Source organism: Athalia rosae, chromosome 2 (assembly GCF_917208135.1).
Source record: "Athalia rosae chromosome 2, iyAthRosa1.1, whole genome shotgun sequence".
Taxonomy (NCBI): Eukaryota; Metazoa; Arthropoda; class Insecta; order Hymenoptera; family Athaliidae; genus Athalia; species Athalia rosae.
The window spans coordinates 16,165,366-16,189,958 of NC_064027.1; the positions used below are offsets into that span (position 1 = coordinate 16,165,366).

Here is a 24,593-nt window from a genome sequence, read left to right on the forward strand (position 1 = left end):
ATCATAAACTGCTTTGTTTTTAAATTAGACTAATGTCCACATTCATTTATTGTATCGTATAATGTAGAGCTTAAATCATAGTGATAACTGAAAACCATTCGCATCCAGACCTCGGGAGTCTACGGACGTTTCATGAATTCGTCGTGTCGTTGCTGGCAGGTTCCGGTGTTGGGGCAACGTAATGACTCCATCTGAAAGAAGAAAATACGCATGGTAATCACTTTGATTATGCTTCCAATCAGAAACTATACGTATCAAGTGAAGTATTTTTATTGGTAGAGTATATGAATATATGAAATGTAAAATCAAATTAATTAGTGTAACTTACTCTTCAGCCGTTTGACAAGTTCCGGGGGACAACTTATCAGCCAATTGAGCGTCAGCTAATTCCTCAACGACTATAATATCCTCGTTTGGCGATTCAGTTGCGAGGGATGCGGCCACCTACGAAGGAAATTAAGAGAAATCGATGTAAATTAATTTTACCACATTATTTGTAAACTAATCAAACTCGCGCGGTTTTTAAAACTCTGAAAAAATTGTACGAATTACTCACCTCTTCGATTGCTGAAAATACTCTGATAAGATTTCTTCCAGCTAAATTTTCCAAATCTTCAGCACTCCATTCTGGTTCGTCTTCATTTCTTGCATAAAGACGATTGAACAAATCCGGGTATTTCGATACATCTTCTAACCCGATTGGCATTCTAAAGAAAAAATTACACATGACAAAATACCCGAAGGGATTAGGATAATAAATGTGGGTAAGAATATGAAATATCGGAGTGGTTTACTTACACGTCAACTCCGTCGTAATCTGCACCTATTCCGACGTGCGTTGGCCCGATTCGTTGTCTGATGTAATTGATATGAGCTAAAAAGAAATAAAAAAAATCAACTTTTCGATGACTTGAAAATTGTCGAATCGATATAACGAAGCATGTTATTGAATTACCAACTACATCATCTATGGTAGCATTTCTCGTCTTATTGCAGTTAACAAAGTCGCTGAAAAAGTTTACCATGACAATTCCATTGTTTGTTTTCTGGAAATAAAAGATCATCGGCGATATGATTGTGAAATTTTTTACTAAAAACGTTCGATCTCAGCGCAGACTACGTAGCAAAAAGTCGGTCGACATATACGATTAGGAACTCACCACCAAATCCAACACGTCGTCCGGTACGTTTCTGTAATGATCGCATATCGCGTAGGCTGATGAGTGAGAAAATATTATGGGAGCTTTCGTGGTAGCCAGAACCTCTCGCATTACATTGTGAGATACGTGCGACAAATCTACCATCATACCGAGGCGGTTCATTTCCAAAATAATAGTCTGTGAATAGCAATTAACAGTTGATTGGCGAGCGAAAAGTACGGAGGGTATGTTTTCAAAGGGTTAAAATACAAATCCAATGAAAATAGATAATTATGAACTGACCCGGCCAAAATCAGTGAGGTTGTGAACCGGTTCCTTAGTTGCCGGTGACCCATCAGCCCTGTGAATGAAAAATATTTTATCGATAGAAAAATTATTTCGAAGTACAACGAACAAAGTTGTATCTTCCTACGAGATTTCAAACTTTTAGACAGCATTCAGGTCTGTATTGAGGAGAAGAATCGAACCACGGCGTATTGCAGGAATGGGTCAAAGTCACGTAGCGGGCACCGAGTTCGTGATAAAGTCTCAGAACTGCCAAACTTGAGTCTAAAGAATGTCCACCTTCTATGCCAATAAGAGATGCGAGTTTCCCATTCTTCCATGTCGTCTCGATATCCTCGGCCTTTGTCACGAGTTCAAGATCATCGGGGTACGCTTTGATCAGTCGTTTTATAACGTCGATTTGGCGCAGCGTCAACTGAACCGAATCCTTGTACTGCGAATCACAACTCGTGTACGCTACCCAAAACTGAAACAATCGAGTTATTGTCATCCACATCGTCGATGAGGTTTCAGTTGATAAACTCGAAGATATTCAGAGGCGAAATTTTACAGGAGAACTAACTCACCTGACCCCCAACTTTGCCGGTTTTTAATCGAGGCAAATCGGTGTAACATGAGGAACAGGCCGCCTTACCCCAAACGCTATCTTCTTTCAAATTTTCGGTAAAGTTAAACTCAGCCAATTTATTGTTGAGCTTGGAGTACAAGTTTTCTGGTAAATCGTTGTGCCTGGAAACCGGAAGACGATGCGTTATCGAAAGAAAGAACAGTTATTGAAATTCCGCAATCAAAAGATTATCTAAGACTTTGTACATCGGATGCGATGAGATTGATTACCCGTCTATCAGCGGCGCGGTCGTAAGTGCTTGACTTCCTGCATATGTATCTTCATGTGGCGATGCTGAGTTGGATAGTCCGACGGACAATGAAATTATAAATACTAAGAGGACGACGATAACCGCTGTGCTAATGTACAGAGTTCTTCCTGTAATGAAAATGACAGTTTAAAGATACCTGTAATGATCCACTCGTTATTTTCACTATTCTGATAGTATGGATACAGTGCGAAAGTTTGTTCTCAAATCTGTCACGTGCATTGGTGTATATCATTTATCCGGAAAAAAACTATAATCTCGCATTACGTCGTGTTATTATACATCCTATTTATTCATAATCTGTGAATTACTTCTTCTAAACGACATTCCTCCATCTTCGACAAAGGGCAAAATAAAAGTTTCACGGAACATCACAATAACGTCAGCGTAAGTATAGGTATTATAGGTATAATTATATGCGAAAGTGGAGCTTTTAAATTTTATCAATACTACGATTCCTCTTCGCCCATAAGAATGAACTAACAGACCTTTCTAACTTCACTACGGTGAACACCTGCCAGAGCCGGTTTTGGGACGCGTCGTCTAACAAAATTATCGATATCGTTAATTTAATTAAATTCATTCCGCTTACAAATAGTATGTGTACGTATACCGCGGGACTACATAGGGCGATATAGTGGCAATTGGCTATTGATAGCTTCCAATATTTATACATTTAAATAAATAATAGAATACAACATATACGTGTAGAAAAACCACATGTCTGGCAAGATGTATAGTCACATTTCTAGCGCGATAAAAAAATGTAGAAATTGTTGAATCCATTTTTCCGAGGATTTTCGAGAAATGTGATTTTTCCGTTTTCCCTGATGTTCACGTGTGCGATCGCCATTGCTATATCGTTCTGTTGTGGATTTCATTGATAAATAAAATGATTGATATTTATAGCGTCGCTATAGTGGCATCCCCGTTTTTCTCAAAGCTCAACTGAAGGTTACGATGATTGCAAGGGTTATCGCTCTCGCTGCAGAAGTGGAACACAATATCTCCAAATATTAACATGTACGCACATACTTGAGTAGATGAATACACATATCACGATAGCATTACGATTAATATTCCATCAGATAGGTATTTCATAAAAATTCCATCCATTCTCAAAATAAGAAATTTAACAGTTTATTCGTACAAATCATAATTGAAATTTCGTTTTTGCCTCTGCCACCTGCACTTCTTATCTCCACTATATAACTCTTTTGTTACACACGACCGTACGCACATCTAATTATAATGATTTATGTCGCGCATATATTTCGTAAATTTTAGCCCGCACGAAAACTCAACTAGTTAAGCTTATGTTATCGTTTATAGCATTGATGGTATTATTGTACTTACGTGTGGCGTGAAAAAGTCCAAAAACGTTTACATAATCAGGCATGGTGATTCGAATAAACCACGAAACGGCATGCAGTCAATAATGTATGGGGTAAACGCACAGATTACTCCTCGAGCTTTAATGATGAACAAAAGAAGAATTTATTCGATATCTGAACGAAAGCGATGGTAATATTCTTATCAGACGCAGCGATTGTATATAGATAGATAAGATAATTTTTTTTTTTTTCACCAAGCACTAATATGACGTATACGGCCATACAACTATACGGCGATCATGGGAGATATGCACGACGATGATATTCGAAATTATCCTATTTGCATGACCTATTTTTTTATTTAGAGAGAAATTACACATGTACTCATTAAACAAGGTAGTTGCTACAAAAAGATCCAATTACCATTTCGACATAGAATGCCCCAAATACATATATCTAATCCAAAGCATTACCTACCTTTTAACACTCCCGATGATTCTGTTATATGTATATTGTTAGCGCTACAATGGACTCATTCAAAATGAAACATAATATACGGCATACTTGAAACAGATTCATGTTGCATTTGGTCTCCTAGTTTCATTAATTCATTCCGCTGCAGCAGGTCTGACATGCAGAACCGTATAATAGGCCTGCGCATGAGGTATAAGACATAAAATACCCTTGTATTATCGCATTCTACAGTCATTCGTTGATCCAGTATAAATACCGTACAATCATTGATAATTATTAAACTCCGCGAGGTTCTTGAGATGGATTGCGATAAGCTTCCAAGTGATATCACATAATTCGCGGATTGTCGTCAGGATCGGCTAATTGTACTTGAGAATTTCATCCTATATCCGGAATGTGATTATACTTATTTACTTGTTTATTCTTACACCGAGACGCGTTTAACCGAAAGTAATGCGATGAAGGTGATAAATTCCAATAGAATAGTAGAAATGATATTACTTTTACGAATTGATTTTTCATGTATGTAGAGAATCTTATGCGGACGCTACTGCCGAAAGGCAATAGAAACATTCTACGTCAGACTCTTACTAGTTATTGACGGACGAGCTTTTAATCTCGAATTTGTTTCATGTAATGTTGTAATATGGCGTATCTATTTCGCAGCTATTCGTTGTTTAATACAGATTAGTGTAGGGAGGACGAGCGACTTTGGGAAAATTTTCGGTATGCGATAATGCTCAATATTTGTATCGAAGCATACGAATGATTTGAAATTTTTCTACATGCGCTGATGCGTTGGACCGGCACTTTATGGATGTTAAAATTTTGGTAATTATAATTGCATGCATTGAAAAATAATTTGACTAGTAGTTCGATATACCCATTTCAAAGAGATGATCGTCAATTATCGATAGAGGAAGACGCAACGATTTCTCTGGAGGACTGTTACGCTCCTGCTTATCCCGTTCGCTTAAGACCTCCGAGATTATTACTGCATTCGTTGACTGAAGTCGAACGCTGTATTGAAGCACTTTTGGATTCTACGGTCGATTCCTCAGTCAATGCGCAATTGCACGTTTAGAAAATAACGCGCGAGAGTAATCACATCTGTTCCGACCAATCGGGAGCAGGATCCGGTCTTTTTACCGCCATGTCAAGCTCACGTGTGAATCAAGATTATACGCGCGCGCGCGTAACACGTCTTGGGATTGTTGTGTGGCTGTTGAAATTGTTGAGCGGGTGATATAGGCGCAACAAGTTCCAACAACAAGTCAGCTTAATCAGAAATTGTAGAGCCCTGATTCGCAAAAAGTATTTGTCATTAGAAATATCCAGGTCGACCATCGAGTTGCAGCAACAATCGTTAGTGGGTAGTATTTCCTACCGGACGAGCTATCCAGCAGCAATCTACAAAAGCAGGTTAGGAACATGGAATTTTAAATTGCTCGGACGTCTCTGTTCCTAAATTTTCCTGTCAAAATTTATAAAGAAGGAAGGTTCCTCGTCTGAGCTCTAAGAGATCTTGGCATAATCTACATTCATGACACAACAATCTGATCCGGTGTTAACAGGTTTCCAACAATTGCTCTCAATTGCTCGATCCACTTGTTGTGGTCGACAATGACAATGTGTCACTGAAGCCTACATAAATCTCATTGTCAGTGGCACAAAATGTGAACATAAATTTTTTTTTATTTATTCATTATACTCACTTATAAGATATTATGCTGGTTTATTTATTTTCTTTACATTATTATCTATACTTACTGTATTTAATTATAGTACAATGCTAATGAAATTGATATTTCTTTACAATAGATGTTTCTATCATCATTTTTCATTCTCTGTCTTTTAACACTCTACATTCGCTCGGTTGCTGTGATTCTGCACTTCACTTAGCACGATTCAGAGTTTAGAAAATTTCTCAGTTTGTAACTTTCCAGATTGAAAATTCTCAAAACATCGGTGGCGTTATGTTGCCATTACTCTCATTACTCTTGTACATCCTTGTCAAAGTTCCATCTCATATTAAAATATACAAAATGTGGTGTAATCTGTGATAAATCAATAACCTTTTTTAATGAAATTGAGATCTTAGATTCCACTCAACTAGTGTTTGAAAAAAAATTTCTAGGTCCTTTCTGTGTTTCCTAGAGCTAGATATCTATGGTGCTAGTTTGTATAATTCTATGCGATAGGTTTGATAATATCAGGATTTTTTCAAGAAGATATATCTCTGAATTCTAGAATGAAATCTTATGTATGATCAATGTGAATTATTCCTACGGGATACTGACAATTTTTCTACAGTTTTGTTCGTTGTATTTTTGAGTATTTTACAAATTTATCGATAACTTGGACAAATTAAGAGTTGCCTTTGCTTTGATATCATCTTTGTTTGGTGATTGATCGAAATGCTCGTGGGGTGTTACTTATTTTTTTTCCACTGATGCTATTTTTTTTTTAAAGTTCTAAGTTCTCACGTAATGAATATCCCTTGCTAGTCTTATTACATATATATCCAAAATTAATATCGTATCAGCTTTTAAATGTGACGATTCTTTCGCTTAAAATTACTAATACCTTGCGTTGTCACGCCGTCCCATAGTACTGATGAGTGAATTTATCTCCGATACAATGGAGTGGCCACAATCTTCAAGTATTGATCAGTTTTGTTTCCATGGCTTAGCTATTTCAGCAAACAAGTCCGATCAAATTGATTTTTCTTGTCGGGTTACTTTTAACACCCGCTATCATACGAGGCATCGTCTAATAGACATTTCGATTGTATTAACATGAATTACTGTCTATAAATAAAATTATATTTCGTTAAAATTGTGATTTGACGAATCCTCAAAAAAAGAACATACATGGGGGTACAAACGAAATAACTACTATCACAAATCTAGGAGAAGTGATACCTTAATTGTGGCCTCTTGTGTTTTTATTATTTTTGTTGTTTTTGTTTTTTTTTGTTCAAAATATGCGAGTGAAAGATAAATGGATTCTATATGTTTGTTCGATATAATAAAAAATTGGATGCTGGTGAACAGAGACTCTGCTGTTAGGTGCTGCAAAGTACTTTGAGGGATGCACAGCAACGTTCCTTCACAGATTGCAAATGGCACAACCACGTCCGCAGCCTGCTGATTAACTCGGCGCAGTCTGTTCCCGAGTCTATGCATTCATCGCCTTTTGTTTCTGGAAAAATTAAACAATTTCAAATTATAATTTGGTCATACTTTTAATATGGTTTGAAGCAGTCAGTTGGCGAAGAAGGATGCCTTCACTGTCACGTGGTGAAGTGGCTGAAATAAATAGATGGTAACAGAATAAAGGATGAAAAGCTTGTAGTCCGTAATCCACTCCGGCATGTACAGCTGAGTTTGCACAATGCTGACACCTCATTTTTTAACGTTCAATAAAATATGTTATCTAGAATTCCATCTGTTAGAACACAAGGTACGTCGGTTGTTGATAATAAATTCAATTTTCTAATTAAATTGTGTAAAGTGTTTCTGCATCATCAACTCGAGTACTGACCATTTTTTGAAATGAAAAAAATAAGTTTTATGTTGAATTTAATGTTTCGTCGAAAAATCACATCGATCTGCACTGCTATGGGCCTTACATTTGCAACAGAAATTCATCAATATTCAGCCTTTTATAAGACTTGTTATGCGGGATTCGTTCATGGAGTAGTTATCCATGAAGAAATAAATAAAGTAACGACAAATGTTAGATACCTGATGGGTGAATTTGCGAGTAATTAGCTAAAACAAGAAACCTCAAAGCTGAAGAAATATTTGAGGTAGTAAGAAAATTTGGAAAAATTCATCAAGTCTTAGAGCATAAGTATAAAGTCTTTAGAGTCACAGAAATGGCCATGCTTAGATGAATGTAGTAAGTTTTGTTTTTATCGTTGCTATCTTACCACGACCATAAATTTGCTGGCCATTTTGGGCTCCGATGGTTCCAAGTGTTGTCGATGGAATGTAATTTTTATACTTGTATTGTGTTAGTTTAGGATAACTAATATCGTTTTGACTATTGTAATTTTCAAACGGGGAACTCGTCGTCGGAAAATAATGAAACAAGTAACTTGAATAGGTGTAAGCTTTTTTAGGTGTCTCGCTATCGGGGACAAAATTATCCGCGATTTTTTGCGTGTACGTCAGTATCGGTGTAGCATGTGTTGTTGTCGTTGTCGGGGTTGTTGTTGTTGTTGTTGTTGTTGTTGTTGTCGGAATCAACTTCGTCGTAGCTATCGTAGTCGATCCGGTTGTAAACGAATAAGAATACTTGAATCTGTTATCGGTAGTCGTCAATTTCAATGTATTCGGAAATCGGAGCAAATTATATTTTGTTGGTAAACTGCTGCTTGTCGTTGACTCCCATGTGTACCTGTTTGGCATATAATATAAAACATAACATTGCACTATTCATCGAGTATTTTGTCGATGAGCGTCACCTTTGCTCGATTATGAGCGTCGCATATATATAATGATCGAACGCCCTGTGGACTGGAGAATTAACAGATAAAAACTCCGCCAAAAAATCGTTACACGCTGACCAATGCATTATACCATTCGCAACATATTTTTTGGGGCTCGATATCAATTATCTGATTAAATGTGTTCGCGCGTTAAGCCTTCGAGCTCATATAATCATAAATATGGGTTACGAGGACTACTTGATTTTCATGCTATGCGTTGAAAAAAAAATTACCCCACATTCATTGCTGTTTCGCAATCGAATTACCTTATTGTTTTCTTTCTTATCATTCCGTAACTTAGATAAATAATTCTTATGCCACACAAATAATATCACTCCACCAATTGATTCATTACGTTTGAATTATTTGTATCAATTTCCCAGTTACCTGTTCTCTGTAGTGTTATATTGCGAGTATAATGGATGATTTTGTTGACCCGGGTTGTAGATATTCTCTCGACGAACATACGTTGGTACATTTTGCGTATAATCCGGAATTATATTTTCGTGTTCAGCTACGCATCTTCCGTTCAGGCAATACTGCGGTTAAAGAAATTACAATTGAAATTCGAATTTGTTTCTTTCGTTTTTCGTCATTGCATTGCGAGAAACAAATTTCGCATCATCTCACCTGCCCATCGCCGCAAGGAGAACCTTCCGCCGCTGGTCGGTACGCTACGCAATAACCCGAACCGGCATCGAAGCAAAAAAGTTGAGCGCAAACCCGATCATCTTTCTGTAAGTATTAGAAGTAACGTGCATAAAAATATATCTCCATTGGTCGTGGCAACATGTGACTCAATAACAACTTGATCAACTCACAAAGCATGCACTCGTTCCGCGATCTTTTCGACATTGTGCGTCGAGCGACAAAAGTTTTCCCGGTAAAACTCTCGGTAGTGCTTCATCTTCGTGGGGTGCGTTGAAGAGGCATGTAGCCGTGTCTCCACTGAAAAATATAAGTGCAATTATTCTCCACAATTAGATACAGTTATACAAGTTCAACAGTTTTATTTATTTATTCATTTATTTCTTTAAACTGTTGCAGAACGTAACGTTTTACTATACTACGACGAAACGGTAATTCATTGATAAAAATAACTTCGAGACGTACTTCAAAAAATGATGAAACGAAGACACGCTACAGTGCGACCATTTGAAGCCCTTTTCCGTGTGCCGAAGATCGCTCATTATGTAACCATCTTCCCATCGACATTTGTCCGCACCGGGTCCACCGAGGTAGCTCGGGGGTGGAGAACCATCGTGCACCGCGCCGAGTCTGCGGAATTTTTTTTTTTTATCATTTTCTTTTCAAGAGTACAGTTTTTTCTATCAAATTTTGTTATTGTCGAAGAGATGAATTAATCGATAGGAATCCGGAATTCCAATGACCGATTGACTTACAAGTGTCCGACTTCGTGAGCCGCTACAATAATTCCGCTAAAACCGCCCGTGTCTTCTATAATGGCGACGGAATTAACTTTTTCAAGACGTTTGTTAACGACACATGCGCCACCGACGTAGGCGAAACCTGCGTAAAATAAAGAAATAGCGTTATAACAAAAATTTATTTTCAAAGTGTGATTTGTTTTTTAATTTTTCTTTTTGTAAGACATTGTTTGATGGTTGATTGTCGTTATATTATTTGAATTTTGATAGTATAATAAGCTTCGTTGTTTTATGGAATGTTAAATTAATACCAGAGCAATGAGATTTGTTAATGGCTTTTGTATTGTAAAATAATATCTGTGCCCTTCAACGCAGTCACGTGACTTCGAGAGATCAAGATCTGAGAGCCAAAAATCGTTTGGTTTTTCATTTTATCATTCTTATATTCGAAGAGTAAATTTTCAGTTCCTACGTTCGAGACAGATATTACTTGATTCATAGTATCGTGAATTTTGTATGCATAAGAATATTAGTTCGTACGTTACGTTAATAAACTTAATGTATAATATTTGAAGCCAGCCTTATGCAAGCGACATGCATCTGGTGTTAATTTTTAGTTATTGTATACATATTATTCATAACTGCAGTGGCTAAGATCAGTACAGAGTAAAAAAATCATGGATGTAGCATATCGCTTTTTTTGATTCCTGCAATTATTATGTCGCGAATACACGGTTTTCGTAACAGCTCGGAAAAATTAGAAAAAAAAAAATGATCGTCATAAATACACATCGGTAATCGTGATGTATAATATTTCTGTTGCTCTGTAGTTCAACGCCATTTTAACAATGATATAATTGAAAACTTGAAAGACGATACATAAATGTACATATGTATACATTTTTTTATTTTTTTTTTACTCCGAATATACCAGAAAGTATTCTTTAGTTAGCGGAGGTCGACTTTGAAAGACTTACCAACCACACGGTCCTTATATCAGAAATGCATCCAAAGATAAAAGACATTTGAGTAAATCAGGATAGACAGGATTACAAGAGAATATAAATATAAACATTATACAATATTCGAACAGATAAAAGAGAATAAAAATTTACGTGCATTAGGCCCTATCAAAAGAAAATCATAATTATCCGACAATATTTATTGAGTAAAAAAAAAAAAAAAACAACCGTGAACCAGTCGCCATCTGCTTCCAGCAGGTGATTTAACGGTTGATTCAAAGGTTATTCTTATTCGCAATCAGTCTTTAATTATGTATTCTAATTTCTTTTCTTTTGTAATTTCTTCGTAATTCACCAAAGAAAAGATAAGAGAAAAGAGTCGATAGAGCTATTCAAGTACATGTAAAAAAGTTTCGTTACTGAATTACTTTTCTTTTTGTTCTTTAAACAAGCGTTACATCCGAAGTGCGACATTGTACAAAGGAGATCACATAATATATGGTGTATTATAATAAAGTAGGAAATTGAAATTTATTGACATTCATGTATAGCGATACAGTGAAATAATTGGGTAACGAAAAGAAGTACAATAAAATGAAGAATTGAAATAACATTGAAGCACACGAGTAAAGAACGAAACAACACAGAAAGTTGAGTATCAAATTTTGAGAATTTATAGGTTTTTTTTTCATTTATTTGTTTTTGTTTTTTTTTCTTGTTTTATAGCAAAACATACCTGCTGTTCCTCTATTGCACACGTCATTCGCGTATTGCCTCCTGCACATATCTAATCTGTAACGCAACAATAAAAAAAAAAGATCTTTTATTCGGTGGGATAAAATATCGATGCATAATTCACCACAGTCACGGGACAGTCATTACATAAAACATGATGATAACCATAATTAGGTAAATTTTATCGATAGCAAAATTCCTTAAACATCGGCATCAAATGGCAACGACGATGATAGCAAAAATAACAACAACAGTAATTGTGATAATAGAAATTTTCGAATCACTCTGATGTCTGTCTAGACTCTGCAGGGGTTTGGGAATGATAGATTTTTGCTTTTTTTTAGGATTAATGCAACCAATCCATTAATTAATACACCTAGATATTAGAAAAATATTGTATATGTCTGCAGTCCGGTTATGTCAAAGTATGTATTAGGTATAAAATTAAAAATAAAGAAATGAATAAAAAAATAATTAAATAACAACAAATTGGCAGATAAATCGCTCAGATTCTGAAAATATTCGTAACTTTTCCTTTTTTTATGTATGTGTATCAGCGACGCTTAATGTAATACTCGTATATATGTGTAATAAATATGTGTGTACGCATATACGAGTACGTGTGTTAAATTTATTAAATAATAACGTCATTCCATTATCTAAACTTGCAAAGCACGCACCACTATCTCATTAGTCTACAATCCACGGTTTTCATTGCAGCCCATCATTATAGTGTAGGATATACGTATGCCTATATGTATATGATTCGTGATATAAGCTGTGATGAATACATTAGATTTAATTATGGGTATTTTGATAGTAGATATACATTGATATTCGAACGACTCGTCCCTCGAATTTCAGTTCTTTCCGTTGTTGGAACGTTTCGGAATAGAGAAAACTTGTTTATTTTTCGTTCGTTGCTTGCTTTGTTAATTTTTCAAAAGTTTTTTTATCACTGAAATCATAAAATCCACATAATTTCATCTAATTGTGTATATTAATGATATTTCCGAATTGATTATTTTTCATAATTTATCGGTATTATTTAAAAATGTTAATAAATATTTTAACGATGTGATAATTTGATGATCGACATAAAAGTGATTTTTTTATGGGGTTAAAAAAAATTAATAAAAGGAGAAAAAAATAAATAAAAAATGATCAAAAATAAATAAAAGTAAATTAAAATGTAAAAATATTGATTAGGAATATGTACACGTTATAGCTGATCCATGTGTAAAAATAAATGAATTAAGTATTTTGAAACAAAATAATACCAAAAAAAAGCTTAATCGCTATTTATTGAACCATACCGGCTGTTCCCTTAGTGCAGCGACCGCCTTTCCTACGGCGGCACATATCATACCTGTTTTTACAGAATAAAAAGATCGAAAGTATGAAAATTTATTAACATTATATATATAGCGGCAAAAATATGTAAACGTTTGGCATTCTGAACGAACATATTTTGAGGATGTCTGAAACTATTGATTTTTTTTTTTTTTTGTTTCTTCGTGTGAATTGAGGCTTCTTCCAATACAATAATTAAATCTACGTTTCGGTCAAAGTTTCAAAAACTAGTTAAAATAAAGGCGTTTTTAAGTTGGGAATAAAAGTTACTCGATTCGAATTTGAGGAAGATTATCGATAGATATTGAAGAATTATTTTTCTATAAGATGAGTAATAGTGTGGGTTGTTTAAACTCTTTTTTTTTATCTTCGTTTTTTAGGGGGTGAACACTCTTACTTTGTTACTGCGACGGCAATGTCGTAGACCGGAAGTCGCCGTTCCCGGAAAAGGTATTTCCCCATATCTGTTAAAGCAGCTGCCGAATCTATGGCATCTCGACCGACGCGATTCCGCTCCAAGTAAGGTGTGGCGTCTCGACCCTGGATTATGTCACATGGAAATTGGAAAATAATATCATCGATTTGCACGTGCAGTATACATTAATAACCCAAGTCCATTCGTTATAACGGAGGAACTATTTGAAATATTAAAATGTCGGTAAACGCAGTTCACGATTTTCTCAAAACGCAAAATAGACCGTACAATGTCAGCGACATCGCCACTAATTTAAAAGACGTCTCGAAAGCTGCTGTCCAAAATGCATTAGATAAACTGGTCGACAGTAAGCTGGTTTTTGAAAAGGTAAATGGATGTTTTATAGTACCAAGTATTAGTGATATTTTATTGCGGATGTCTTTTCTGGTCAGGTGTATCAGATTATTGAAAAAAAAAAAAAACTATGCTCATCACGTGTATGTTCCAGACTTATGGAAAACAGAAAATCTATTGCATCGTTCAAGACTCGAACCAGGATCTGGACGAATTGAAAAGAATCGAAGGTGAACTAGAGCGTCAGGTAACCGAAGCTGTTACGAAACAGGGAGAAATTCAAGCGCAACTACGTCGCAAAGAAAACGAACTTGCAGCGTTAAAGTCGAGTCTTACGATCGATGATGCTAAAATTGAGAGGGACAGACTTTTAGCTTCGGTTGCAGAGTTGCAAAAGAAATTGGGAGATCTGACAAAAGGAAACAAGACGTGCGAAGACTTGAGTGAAACAAAAAAACGTTTGCAAAAAGACATAGACAGATACACCCGCGAATATTCGAAGAGAAAAAGACTCTGTGGGGAAATCGTAGATTCTATACTGGAAGGATTTCCAGGAACGAAAAAAGAACTTTACGAAGAAATCGGAATGGAAAACCTGATCATATGAGAATACGATGTCGCTTTTTCAACGTATATGTATATTTTGTGAATCGATAAATAGCTGATTGTTACACATGTCAAAAAACTTACCCGTGAAATAATAATACCGGCAATGCTTATCCGGATCTTTGGACCTTTGAGTAATTTGTATCTCAGATCAACTCCGTTCCAAAATGAGACGAAGTATCTTTTTATCTGAACGTTATCACCACCGTGTAACCTAGGGGTGAATAATTATTCGAGTTTATCGATTCGTTATCCATTGTCACATGAAAACATAAACGAAACTTGCAGGTGAACGGTTTTCGAATTTGAGATCGACCTACCTGTATCCGTCGTAATCTACGATGCACAAAATTTCTGGAAAAATAACGTAGGGTGCTTCACGCTTCGTCCTAACGCCAACCGATCTTTTCGATCTGAATCTCTTTGCTAGATGATCTGGCTCCATAAATGCTGTGAATGTGTTCGTTAACTTTAATTACATTGAAAACAAACAAAAATTAAAAAAACAACACACAAGATTCAGTGACGTATCCCTAACGGATAAGGTATCTCTTAAGTAACCTGCACAGATGGATATTCAAATTTCTGAAAAAAAAAAAATAAATAATTAATTTCACGCACCAAAATCGCTGTAATCGTCATCCGGCAATGGCTGAGATCTTTTGTATACAACATGATGATGCGTGTGTTTCAAATTTCTTTTCGTACGTCCAACATCTGGCAGTGAGTTAGCGTCTTGTGAGAAAATTTTTGATCTGTTCGCAGCTTCATTCATTATGCGCTTAGGTAACGGTCGTATAACTAATTCCGACCCTATATTTCCCTCCTGAAAAACAATTCTCAATATGATTTATTATTTTCTCTATCGTTTTCATTGTGTCGGTTATCGGTGTTGATCTGTTTTCTTTTGTTCGCTCGGTGAATAAACTTGTTCATTTTATTTCCGGCATCGTGCATCTGTTAGAATGTCCTGTGCCACAGGGTTTTACGAATCAATCTTCAGATCGAAAGATGCGGGAGAGCTCTTGCGCATTAAGGGGGATAGTGAGAGTGAAAGTAAAAGGTCAAGATATCTCAAGTCGCGCAGAACGAAGTCGTTTTGACAATGTTTCTTGTATAACAGGTCTGTGTAGGTATATCTTACAAAATATGTTGCGGTTCGGTTATTGCGAACGAAATTTTTTTACAATTTTCATTGAAATTCGTCATAAAAATTGAATAAACATCCAAGTATTATTTGACAATCGATACACCGACTATCATTCGTTTAAATCCTGAACGTGTTTTTCCATTAAAATGCGCAGCTATATTATGAATTTCGAAATTGGTGAGTATGCGTCAAAAGCGCAGTTCATGATGAACTTCTATATACGATGACTGAAAATGAAGAAATAGCCGTGTCTCTTACCACGAGGACTTTTCCATTTTCATCTTTGTGAAGGAGAATCGACGCCATATTTTCTCTGTCTTGGTAAATGTCACCGATATCCGTGCTGGACTGAAAATGAGAAATAGAAAAAAAAAAAAAAAAGAAAGAAGCCATCATTTCGACTGCAAAATTTCACGAGAGCTCCATCGTTATGGTTTATGCTCACATAATGGACGAATGAAAAATATATATATTTTCAGGAAACAAACTATGTAATCCAGAATTCTAATCTGTACAACCTCAAGTACATCGCCGAGGATAGAGAAACTAAAAATAGCGATTATAATCACATTTATTGCCTAAGATTTGAACTGTGGCATTTTATAATATATTATTATATTAACTTTCCGCGCCGTCAGGGTCGTTTATATTTAATTGGTTCGAAAACAAAAATAGTATAGATATATGATAAGGTAATAAAACAAATTTGATAATTATACGATGTATAATCAATTCACTGTTATAATTAAGAACAAATGAAACGTTTTATACGTCAATAAGAAAGAACATCACTGTAACAGCGAAGAGGAAAATTTCATCGAAGCAGTCGTACATATCGGATTTGCAAAGAAACGTGCCTGCGGTAAATATATACAACAAAAGTGAAAATCCCGTGACCAAACGCGTGACGGTAGGAGTGCACGAAACGACAATTAACAAGCGAAGTAGAAATAGGTTTGGGCAATGTTCGACTATGACGTCATATCAATTGTCGAGAACCGAAAAGAAATCTGGTGTTGCAGTTTTAAAAAAAGGATATGAATTTTTCCACATTTTTCTTTCACTTAATTTCGACAAGATGCGATAAAAATGATGTACGAAAGTACAATACTTAAGGTTCGAATATTACAAACCTCGGGTGCGTCGACGTAATGAAGATCGTCGGGATGCGAACTGTTTCTCGTTACCGTCCACATCGGTAGATCTTTCGAAGGGAAAAGTCCGTCGGTCGGTTTTAACGATAGATTATAATTTTGTCCAAAAGCTCGCAAATGAACTTCCGTTTCTGACTCTTGTAAACTCCTCTTTTTCAACGTATGCAAAATCGGCACCACCTCGTACGCGGGCACTGAATATACGAAAAAAATAAATATGATCACACAAGAATTATTTAATAGTTTGAAAATCAATTGAAAATCCATCCTATTCTGCTGAAAGATTTTCTTTTCACATAGTTATCATTCTCCGCATAACTATATTTACACGTATAATATTCAATATTCACTAACAGCCCTTGCACAACATTTGATTGTATAATGGGTCAATAACTCTCGCAATCTACAAATTATACGAATTATGTAGAAATTATACGTCCCACGTATACATGCATCCACACTATGATGCAGATAGACCGCGTACATATTATTACGTATATACATTAATTCGCGACACAGGAATTATACCTATATCTAACAATTCCGTGGTCCAAATGCCGTTGCAGGATCTCCAGAGAACTGAACTCCATGAATTAAAATGATTCTCGAAAAATTCTCGTCATTTTTTCCAAACGATTGTTACACGAAATCCCACAAAAATGTGAGGTCATAGCCTCAGAAGTATGTATGTACGTTATATGCATATAGCATACAGAGATCATATATACTTTATGTATATATTCGGTACTACAAACGAGTAAATATTCATCACGGTGATTCACTTGCGGTAATAAATATCAATTTAATGCAAAAAAAAAGAAAAAGAACGAAAAAAAAATAAGAGTCCCTTCGTCGATATGGTATAAGAAAATCATATATTACTTCACGATGATTCAGCTGTGGCTTTGTAATTTCCATACTTGAAAAACGAAAGAGAGAAGAAGAATAAAAAAAATGGAGAATAGAAGAAGTAACAAACCCAAAATTTTTCATAATATTAAATTTGATTGTGAATTATACGATCGTATATTACCCAATTTGTGATCCTCGGTGTGAAAGACTGACAGTATCTCTTCTGTTGTCATGTGTTCGTGTATCTGAAAACACATTTGAAATTATAAATCAAACTATACCTATACCAAACGGATGATATTTTGAATTCAAAACAATAAACCATTGTTTAGATTTATGGATGTACAGTTTTAATTATTTACTAATTTATTTTGTTAATATAGCGGCAGGTGGACAACGAAAAATAATATACCGATAGTCAACAACAAAATTCATCGGAGACAAAGCTCACCGAGACTTTGCAAATATAATTGGAGATCGTTATTGACGCAAGTGGGTATTACATTGAACCGACTGAAAGTTGTTTTGCAATAAAATTATTTATTTTTTTTATCCAGGTAATTTACCTTTAAAAAGTGATGAAAAGAAACCGTCCAACCTTACGGTGTTGTGCTTCGAAAAATTCATTTCATATTTAGATACCGTTCATATTAATTGAAAAGATAAAATATTTATCGATAATATTTGTACACCACGCATCGTTGTGCAGAAACTTTCTCGTCGCTGTATTATTTATAGATACAAAAATGTTATCTTGCAAGGTGATTGACGTTTGTTTTTATTTTTTTCATCACTTGGGATTTTACGCCGCGATCGCGTTTTCAGGAAGTAGGTACCTAGTACGTCAATAGCGCTTACTCTCGGCAATATGATTAGCGAATGACATTCGTTTCAAGTGGTCGAATTCCGAGTATCCGCACACCACATTGCGTCTTGATTCGAAAAACGAAAAATGGAAAAAATGCGAAAATCATACGGAAGTTGCACAATGAGTAATAAGATTTTACGTTTATTCCCAAAATAGATATACCCAAAAGTATAAACCGCAATATTAAATATTATTATATGATCCACGTTCGTAGGAAATGATGTGTGAAAGAAAAAATGATTTACACTTGAATTATCGCTTCATCTTTTATTTCAATTTATAACGCTGTTTTTTTTTCTTCTTTCGCAATCTTTACCATCATCAATATTAGGATTATTATTCTTCATACAGTAATAAATATCAAGCACGGATTCTAGAAAAATCTGAAAAATTATAAGAATACACGTTTCGATCCATACCTACCCTCAACTCTTTATCGCTATACATGGACTTTATGGACTGGGTGTTCCAGAAGTAACGGACGCTATTTTTGCATCTGATAGAAAATGAAATTCTAAGACGAAAAGTCCTGAGCCATTTTTCGATCGGACGCATAGATAATTGATTATCAATTAAAATGAGAAGCCAATGGGGTGCGCGCTACAGCGGCAAGACAACGTAGGGGGAAAGTGATTGGTGGCTGCAAAAGTGAGACGCGAGAGGTTAGGTTATATTTTGCCGCTGTAGCGCGCATCCCATTGGTTTCCTATTTTAATTCATAATTAATTGTCCATGCGTCCGATCGGAAAATGGCTCAGGACTTTTCGTCTCAGTATTTCATTCTCTATCAGATCCGACGATGGCGTCCGTTACATTTTTTTATTCTTCGCTCCCACGGTAAATCTGCGGCCCCCCATTAAATCTCGTACAACCAATCCATGTTGCAACGACAACTGATACATTAATGAACATAATGATAATGAAAATTGTAATTGTATATATAACCCACCCACAATATAGTTATAATATAGTTGGTATACATATATACCTTACATTTGTACGTATTCCTATATAGATATAGGTATGTACGGAACACGAGTTAAGTGTTATCCGGTTATTACATTTCTATTGAAACTTGCCACGGGCAAGGACCCATGTCGATCGATATATCCTATTTAATAACACAATATACAATACGTCTGACTTTATAATCACGATCGCTTATCTACCTCTACTATTTCATATAGGCGCTCGTTTCGTTCGGAGTAATTTGTTCGATTTTTTCATTTTCATTTTTTCGTTTTCTTTGCCTCAATTCAGTTTCGTTCAATGCTTTCTTTTCAACGGTTGCGATCCCCGCAGCTTCATCCGGCTTTTCAATGACAAGCAAGCGTACATACATATGATACACGCGTGATTCGAGTATATAAAAAGGATAAACCAAGTTGTCTCATTTCGTACGTGTTGAAAATATTTTAACAACGTCTCGAGAGCCGCAATTTTCTGAGACATCGAGAGCAGTTCACATTTAATCAGATGACTCCGAAGGGCAAATACATATGTGTGTTACGTGTGTGTATAGGTGTGTGCATGCCGTCTGTGTGGCAATATATATATATATATATATATATATATATATATACGTAACAGTGCACGGTCCGGTTAACAGTAGAATCTTGTTCTGCTTCCGATTTTGCACGGAGTTAGTTTTTACTCGAAAGGACTTTGCCCATTGGCAGTGAAACACTTCGCGCCTTAAATCGATGGTGTTCTTTTTTTCTTTCTTTATCTTTCTATCTCTATCTCTCTTTTTTTTTCCTAATCAATCGGCATGCGGATTGAGCCAATTTGACCTTATACAGATACACGGCACTTTTCGTAATTAGGTGGAGAAAAAAAAAAACACGAATTATACAAAATAAAGAAAAAAAAAGGAAGAAAAAAAAAACTAGGAGTACGTCATTAAATTTATACTCATTATCCGCAATATAATTATACGGTCGTAAACGGTCGCCAAACAAATCATTTGTATTTGTTTCGAAAAAAGACACAAACAAATAACAATAACAGTATCTTAAAATCAGAGAAAGAAAAAAGAGAAAAATTTATCGCTGAATTTTAATAGCGCATTGTATCGATGTATCCGTATTATGAATTGCTCGAATACAAAGAGATAACAGATAGGAAGAGATAAAAGTCAGTAGAATTATTTCGACACGAGATCGCGCAATTATTTGCAGTCGAGGTGATTGTTGAGGTTGTCATTGATCGGGTCGAACCGTCGAACTTATTGTACCAATGTCTATCGTATATAATAATCATTATGCGTATAGAAAGGGACCAATGAAATTGAATTTAATGCGATTATGAAATTTTTAAGTAATCATTACTTTGTCATAACTATCGATGATTTTTTTTTTTTTTTTCTTTCCTCTGGTTTTTCTTATTTCAATCTTACCTTGTGGCCTTGCGCGAGAGTTTGGCTGACCATGCATAGTAAAACGAATGCGCAAAGCATGGTGTACAGAAATATCCCGGTATGGGTGTGCCAAGTCACTGAAACAAATAAAATAATAATCCATGTATTTCGTGTCCGTAAAAACGGTAGGTATATAAACGATGGATCTAATGAGTTATTAGGATCGAGTAAGCGATCGCTCGAAATACAAAATTGTCCATCGAACTCTCGGTTATTAATTCACGTAGCTAATGACACGTGCGAATTTATATATATACATATATATGTGTATATTTAATTGATTCGCTATATCTTTCGTACGGAAATTAATTGATTGGATTTTTTCTGCTCACAGCCTACGTCATTTTTGGGATTAGGTTGTATATGTGCTACAAAAGTGAACAACGCGTCTGGTCATGACGTTGCCTCTGTGCCGTATATCATAAAATTAAAGATGTGCGTTTTTAAACGACATTTTACACATCGGTGTACCCAAATCGTGACGGCGCAATTTCATCGAATAAAATAATACGTTAATAATGGTACGAATCTGACAAAGGTCAAATTTTATGGCGGAACGACATGATCGTCGCTGTATCGGTACAGCGTGCGGAATCATGTTAGGTATACGTATATGTATGTAAATCGCACGTGTGCACGCATGCGAGGAGGACAAAAGGAGCTCATGTTATGAAACAATGCAGGTAATTATACACGCGAATGACCGATACGAAGCGCTACATGTCGTGTAAAAATTAAGTATCAACGGACCGAACGACGAAATGAGTACGATATACCACGTGGTGTGTACCCCGTTTTTTTGTCTCCGCAAATAAAAATTTGGAAATCGTCTAGTTTTTGAACAACTCGAAACCGTTACGAACACGCGTATGAATTGAGGGAGTTTTTTTGGTTAGCGTTTCGGGAAATAGCGAAAAAAAAAACATTCAAATTTCCCATTACCCTTCCGCGATAGACGTTTTTTATTCTTTTCTTTTTTTTTTTCTTCATTACCGCCATCCGCGGAACGCAGGAAATTGTACATTTCGTCGATACACTTCGTAGGTCGTTTACGCTACTGAAAATGAATAAATAAATAAATGAATAAGAGGGGGGAAGGACGATAGAAAAAGAGACGGAAAAAAAAACCGATTGCGATCTGCTTTCGCTGTTACGTGGATGGAATCGTTGAGCGAGAGCTTTCCAACTACATCCTTTGCGTGCAGCGGCAACGGCAGCGGCCTTACCTTGAAGTAATAAAAGTACGAATTGCAGAAAGTTTACAAGGAAATTCAATTCTAACGTGATTATAATTTCAGGCTTGGACATTTTTTTTTTACGCGAAACATCGTACAGAGACGCGAAATTCGCCGATGAATTTTCTTCTCTTTTTTTTTTTCAATTTTCTTTCAACTCCGAGCCTCGAATTTTCTTCAAATTCGGCGTTCTATCTGCGACTGGGATTCCCAATTTTACTATAATTCAAACATCGATTTTTCGCACGCCGTCATTCCGATGCAGTATACGTGGACGGTACGTACAGTAATGCGTACACTCGCATACATATACATATACATAATATACGAATGCGCCTATTAGATGCACTTTTCCTTTCATACTCCATTAGAAATGTACTCGAAGAACCGTGACACGTGGTTAATGGCACTCGGCATTCTTCGGAAGGCATTCATTATAAATAAATATGCGACGGTGTGAAATAAAAAAATTAATGACAAAATACCGAAGAAAAAAATATAAACAAGATCCGATAGCTCCTTGAATCATATGATTCGATTTCTTCGATATGCATGTATTTTCTCCGCTGGAAAACAAAATTCCTATACAATTTCCGAAAGCACTGCACAATTACTTTCTGAAAATACCGACCGATTTTTTTTCAATATCATTTAAAATTTAACGTTTTCTCATGCGATTATTTTCCTGAAATTTTCTCAATTCGAATCCATTGGAATCAAGTCTGGTCCCATCGGTGGGCTCCTTTCGGAAATGAGAATTCTGCAATTATTATTAGAATCTCTGAGTGAAAATCGATGGTCAAAATGAAATCGAAAAACGCGCCGAGAAATACACGTCGACTAATTTTCAACAACGGATAAGATGAAAAGCGAAATGCAAATAATAATAATAAATAAGAATTGGCGATGATTTTCGAAGTATGTACATAGGTATACATATACCTATGTAGGTGAATCTTGTCACCGTGTAAACAACACCTGGGTTTTAATATATCGACGATTTGCAGCGGTTCCAAAGATCATTCAGCACATACTCGTACAGGTGTGTTAGTTTTCATGTCGGCGCAAGTTGCAGTTGCGGTAATCGGAGACTGCAGTATTTCAATATTTACAATAACATACAAATGTAACGAGGTATGTGCGACAACTCAATAAGTAAATGGCGATTAAATTTTCTCGGGTTTCATATCATTTGCGTAATATGTTATTCGTGACGTGCGCGCACGATTGCAGAGGACCTTGTCCGAGGGCCAAGTGGAGCCGGAAGGGTGTAACCGAAAAAAAAACTGCAACCGACGAGAAAATAATCTTTTTTTCCTTCTCAAATCTGACGATTGATTCAACCCGGATCAAACGGGATTTCCGGCTCACCGCAGAATCTTCGCTGTTTTCCACCCCCACCACCCCCCCGAAAATTTACCGCGTCGGCGGATAGGCGAATAAATTTTACCCGGTGAAGATGATCGAATCGAGGATACGTTGCACTTTCTTTCCGCATACGAATTCTTCCTTTTCTACTGTTTTTTTTTTCTTTTTTTTTGTTTCGTTTCTTTTCGTTCGTACCACAACCGCGTCTGGGACCCGACGATTCCAACGAAAAAACAGAGGAATGAATAATGGGCGCGATTGATTGCCGATATAATTTTTGTTAGCAGCTTATTAAACGAGTGTTTGATTATAAGTTTTGTTTGTCGAGATCGACGAGATGACGGGTGATTGTTGTAACGTTAAAATAACAAGGTACGTACCCGCGCGTATGGTATGTAATACAAGATGAGGATGAGATGTGTATTGCGATAAGCTCCTCGTCGAGGTGAGCAATTACCAAGGTTGTATCTTCGAGGATCGAACCGCACTCGGTCATCGTAAATAAATACGTACGGGATGTACGAAGGTGACCGTAACGTGTATTGCTCGAAAGATTTGTGACTTCGTAATCCGTAAGCGACAGTTTATTAGGCTGTGGCACTCACGATTACAATCGATCTCGAATTCCGGTTGTCACAGAGTACACGTAGTACCTGCTGCTTCCTCAAATCATCCTCCGAACGTTATATTTCCTACACCGATACCGAGCGCGACGGCGAAAATTGACGTCTCGTTAGTCAAATAACACGCGACGAACAAAAAATAGAAGAAAAAAAAAATCAATACATAGTTTGTTTTTTAACGCTTGGGTATTGTGACGCGGAACACAGGGGCGCACAATCTCGCATTATCCGAGAATGGAAGAGAAGTTTTTTTTCTTTTAATTATGAAGATTAGAAAAAAGCCGTCAAAGTCTCGAAAAATCGGTATAAACGATCCACACGTATCTCGTCTGCTTCACCCCGTTACGTTTCACACTTGGACGAAAGAAATTAATCAACCACGGAGCACCTGTCAAAATCATTGGTGTAGGTCCATTATTTTTTTTTTGGTTATACGGTACTACACGCGTACAGTGTACTTACATACGAGGATACCACTTGATGTA

The 24,593-nt window shown here is 36.1% G+C and overlaps 3 protein-coding genes across 8 annotated transcripts in view; 1 reads left to right on the forward strand and 2 right to left on the reverse strand.

Annotated features, from left to right (window-relative positions):
- Positions 1-12: 12 nt before the first annotated feature.
- LOC105692007 (dipeptidase 1-like) lies at positions 13-5,162 on the reverse strand. Of its 3 annotated transcripts, none has more exons than XM_012410872.4 (11): positions 5,012-5,162; positions 2,283-2,430; positions 2,012-2,174; positions 1,628-1,911; positions 1,443-1,500; positions 1,161-1,337; positions 956-1,046; positions 799-874; positions 557-707; positions 329-444; positions 13-191 (listed from the first exon to the last, which is right to left on the reverse strand). In XM_012410872.4, exons 1-11 carry the CDS (start codon positions 5,013-5,015, stop codon positions 131-133), a joined length of 1,329 nt encoding a protein of 442 aa, XP_012266295.2. In that variant the 5' UTR covers positions 5,016-5,162; the 3' UTR covers positions 13-130. The 3 variants fall into 3 exon arrangements, with proteins under 3 accessions (XP_012266295.2, XP_048505223.1, XP_048505222.1); XM_048649266.1 differs by lacking the exon at positions 5,012-5,162 and adding an exon at positions 3,677-3,798; XM_048649265.1 differs by lacking the exon at positions 5,012-5,162 and adding an exon at positions 2,632-2,775.
- A 684-nt stretch (positions 5,163-5,846) lies between these two features.
- The window catches only part of LOC105692038 (venom metalloproteinase 3), a 38,147-nt gene continuing 19,400 nt past the window's right edge, over positions 5,847-24,593 (reverse strand). For 2 of the 4 annotated variants that reach the window (XM_012410937.4, XM_012410936.4), the window contains exons 3-18: positions 20,862-20,959; positions 17,777-17,840; positions 16,723-16,937; positions 15,848-15,937; positions 15,061-15,265; positions 14,760-14,889; positions 14,524-14,653; positions 13,462-13,604; positions 11,713-11,768; positions 10,030-10,156; positions 9,740-9,904; positions 9,448-9,574; positions 9,257-9,361; positions 9,014-9,165; positions 8,066-8,535; positions 5,847-7,332 (exon numbers count right to left, since the gene is read on the reverse strand). In XM_012410937.4, coding sequence (XP_012266360.2) covers positions 7,196-7,332; positions 8,066-8,535; positions 9,014-9,165; positions 9,257-9,361; positions 9,448-9,574; positions 9,740-9,904; positions 10,030-10,156; positions 11,713-11,768; positions 13,462-13,604; positions 14,524-14,653; positions 14,760-14,889; positions 15,061-15,265; positions 15,848-15,937; positions 16,723-16,937; positions 17,777-17,840; positions 20,862-20,921 — 2,376 coding nt within the window. In that variant the 5' untranslated portion in view covers positions 20,922-20,959 and the 3' untranslated portion in view covers positions 5,847-7,195. Of the gene's footprint in view, positions 7,333-8,065; positions 8,536-9,013; positions 9,166-9,256; positions 9,362-9,447; positions 9,575-9,739; positions 9,905-10,029; positions 10,157-11,712; positions 11,769-13,027; positions 13,081-13,461; positions 13,605-14,523; positions 14,654-14,759; positions 14,890-15,060; positions 15,266-15,847; positions 15,938-16,722; positions 16,938-17,776; positions 17,841-20,861; positions 20,960-24,593 lie in introns of all 4 variants that reach the window. The other 2 variants (XM_048649258.1, XM_048649259.1) reach the window with 2 other exon arrangements.
- Positions 13,599-15,687, forward strand: LOC105692041 (homologous-pairing protein 2 homolog). The gene is made up of 2 exons (XM_012410946.3): positions 13,599-13,866; positions 13,988-15,687. Exons 1-2 carry the CDS (start codon positions 13,717-13,719, stop codon positions 14,438-14,440), a joined length of 603 nt encoding a protein of 200 aa, XP_012266369.2. The 5' UTR covers positions 13,599-13,716; the 3' UTR covers positions 14,441-15,687.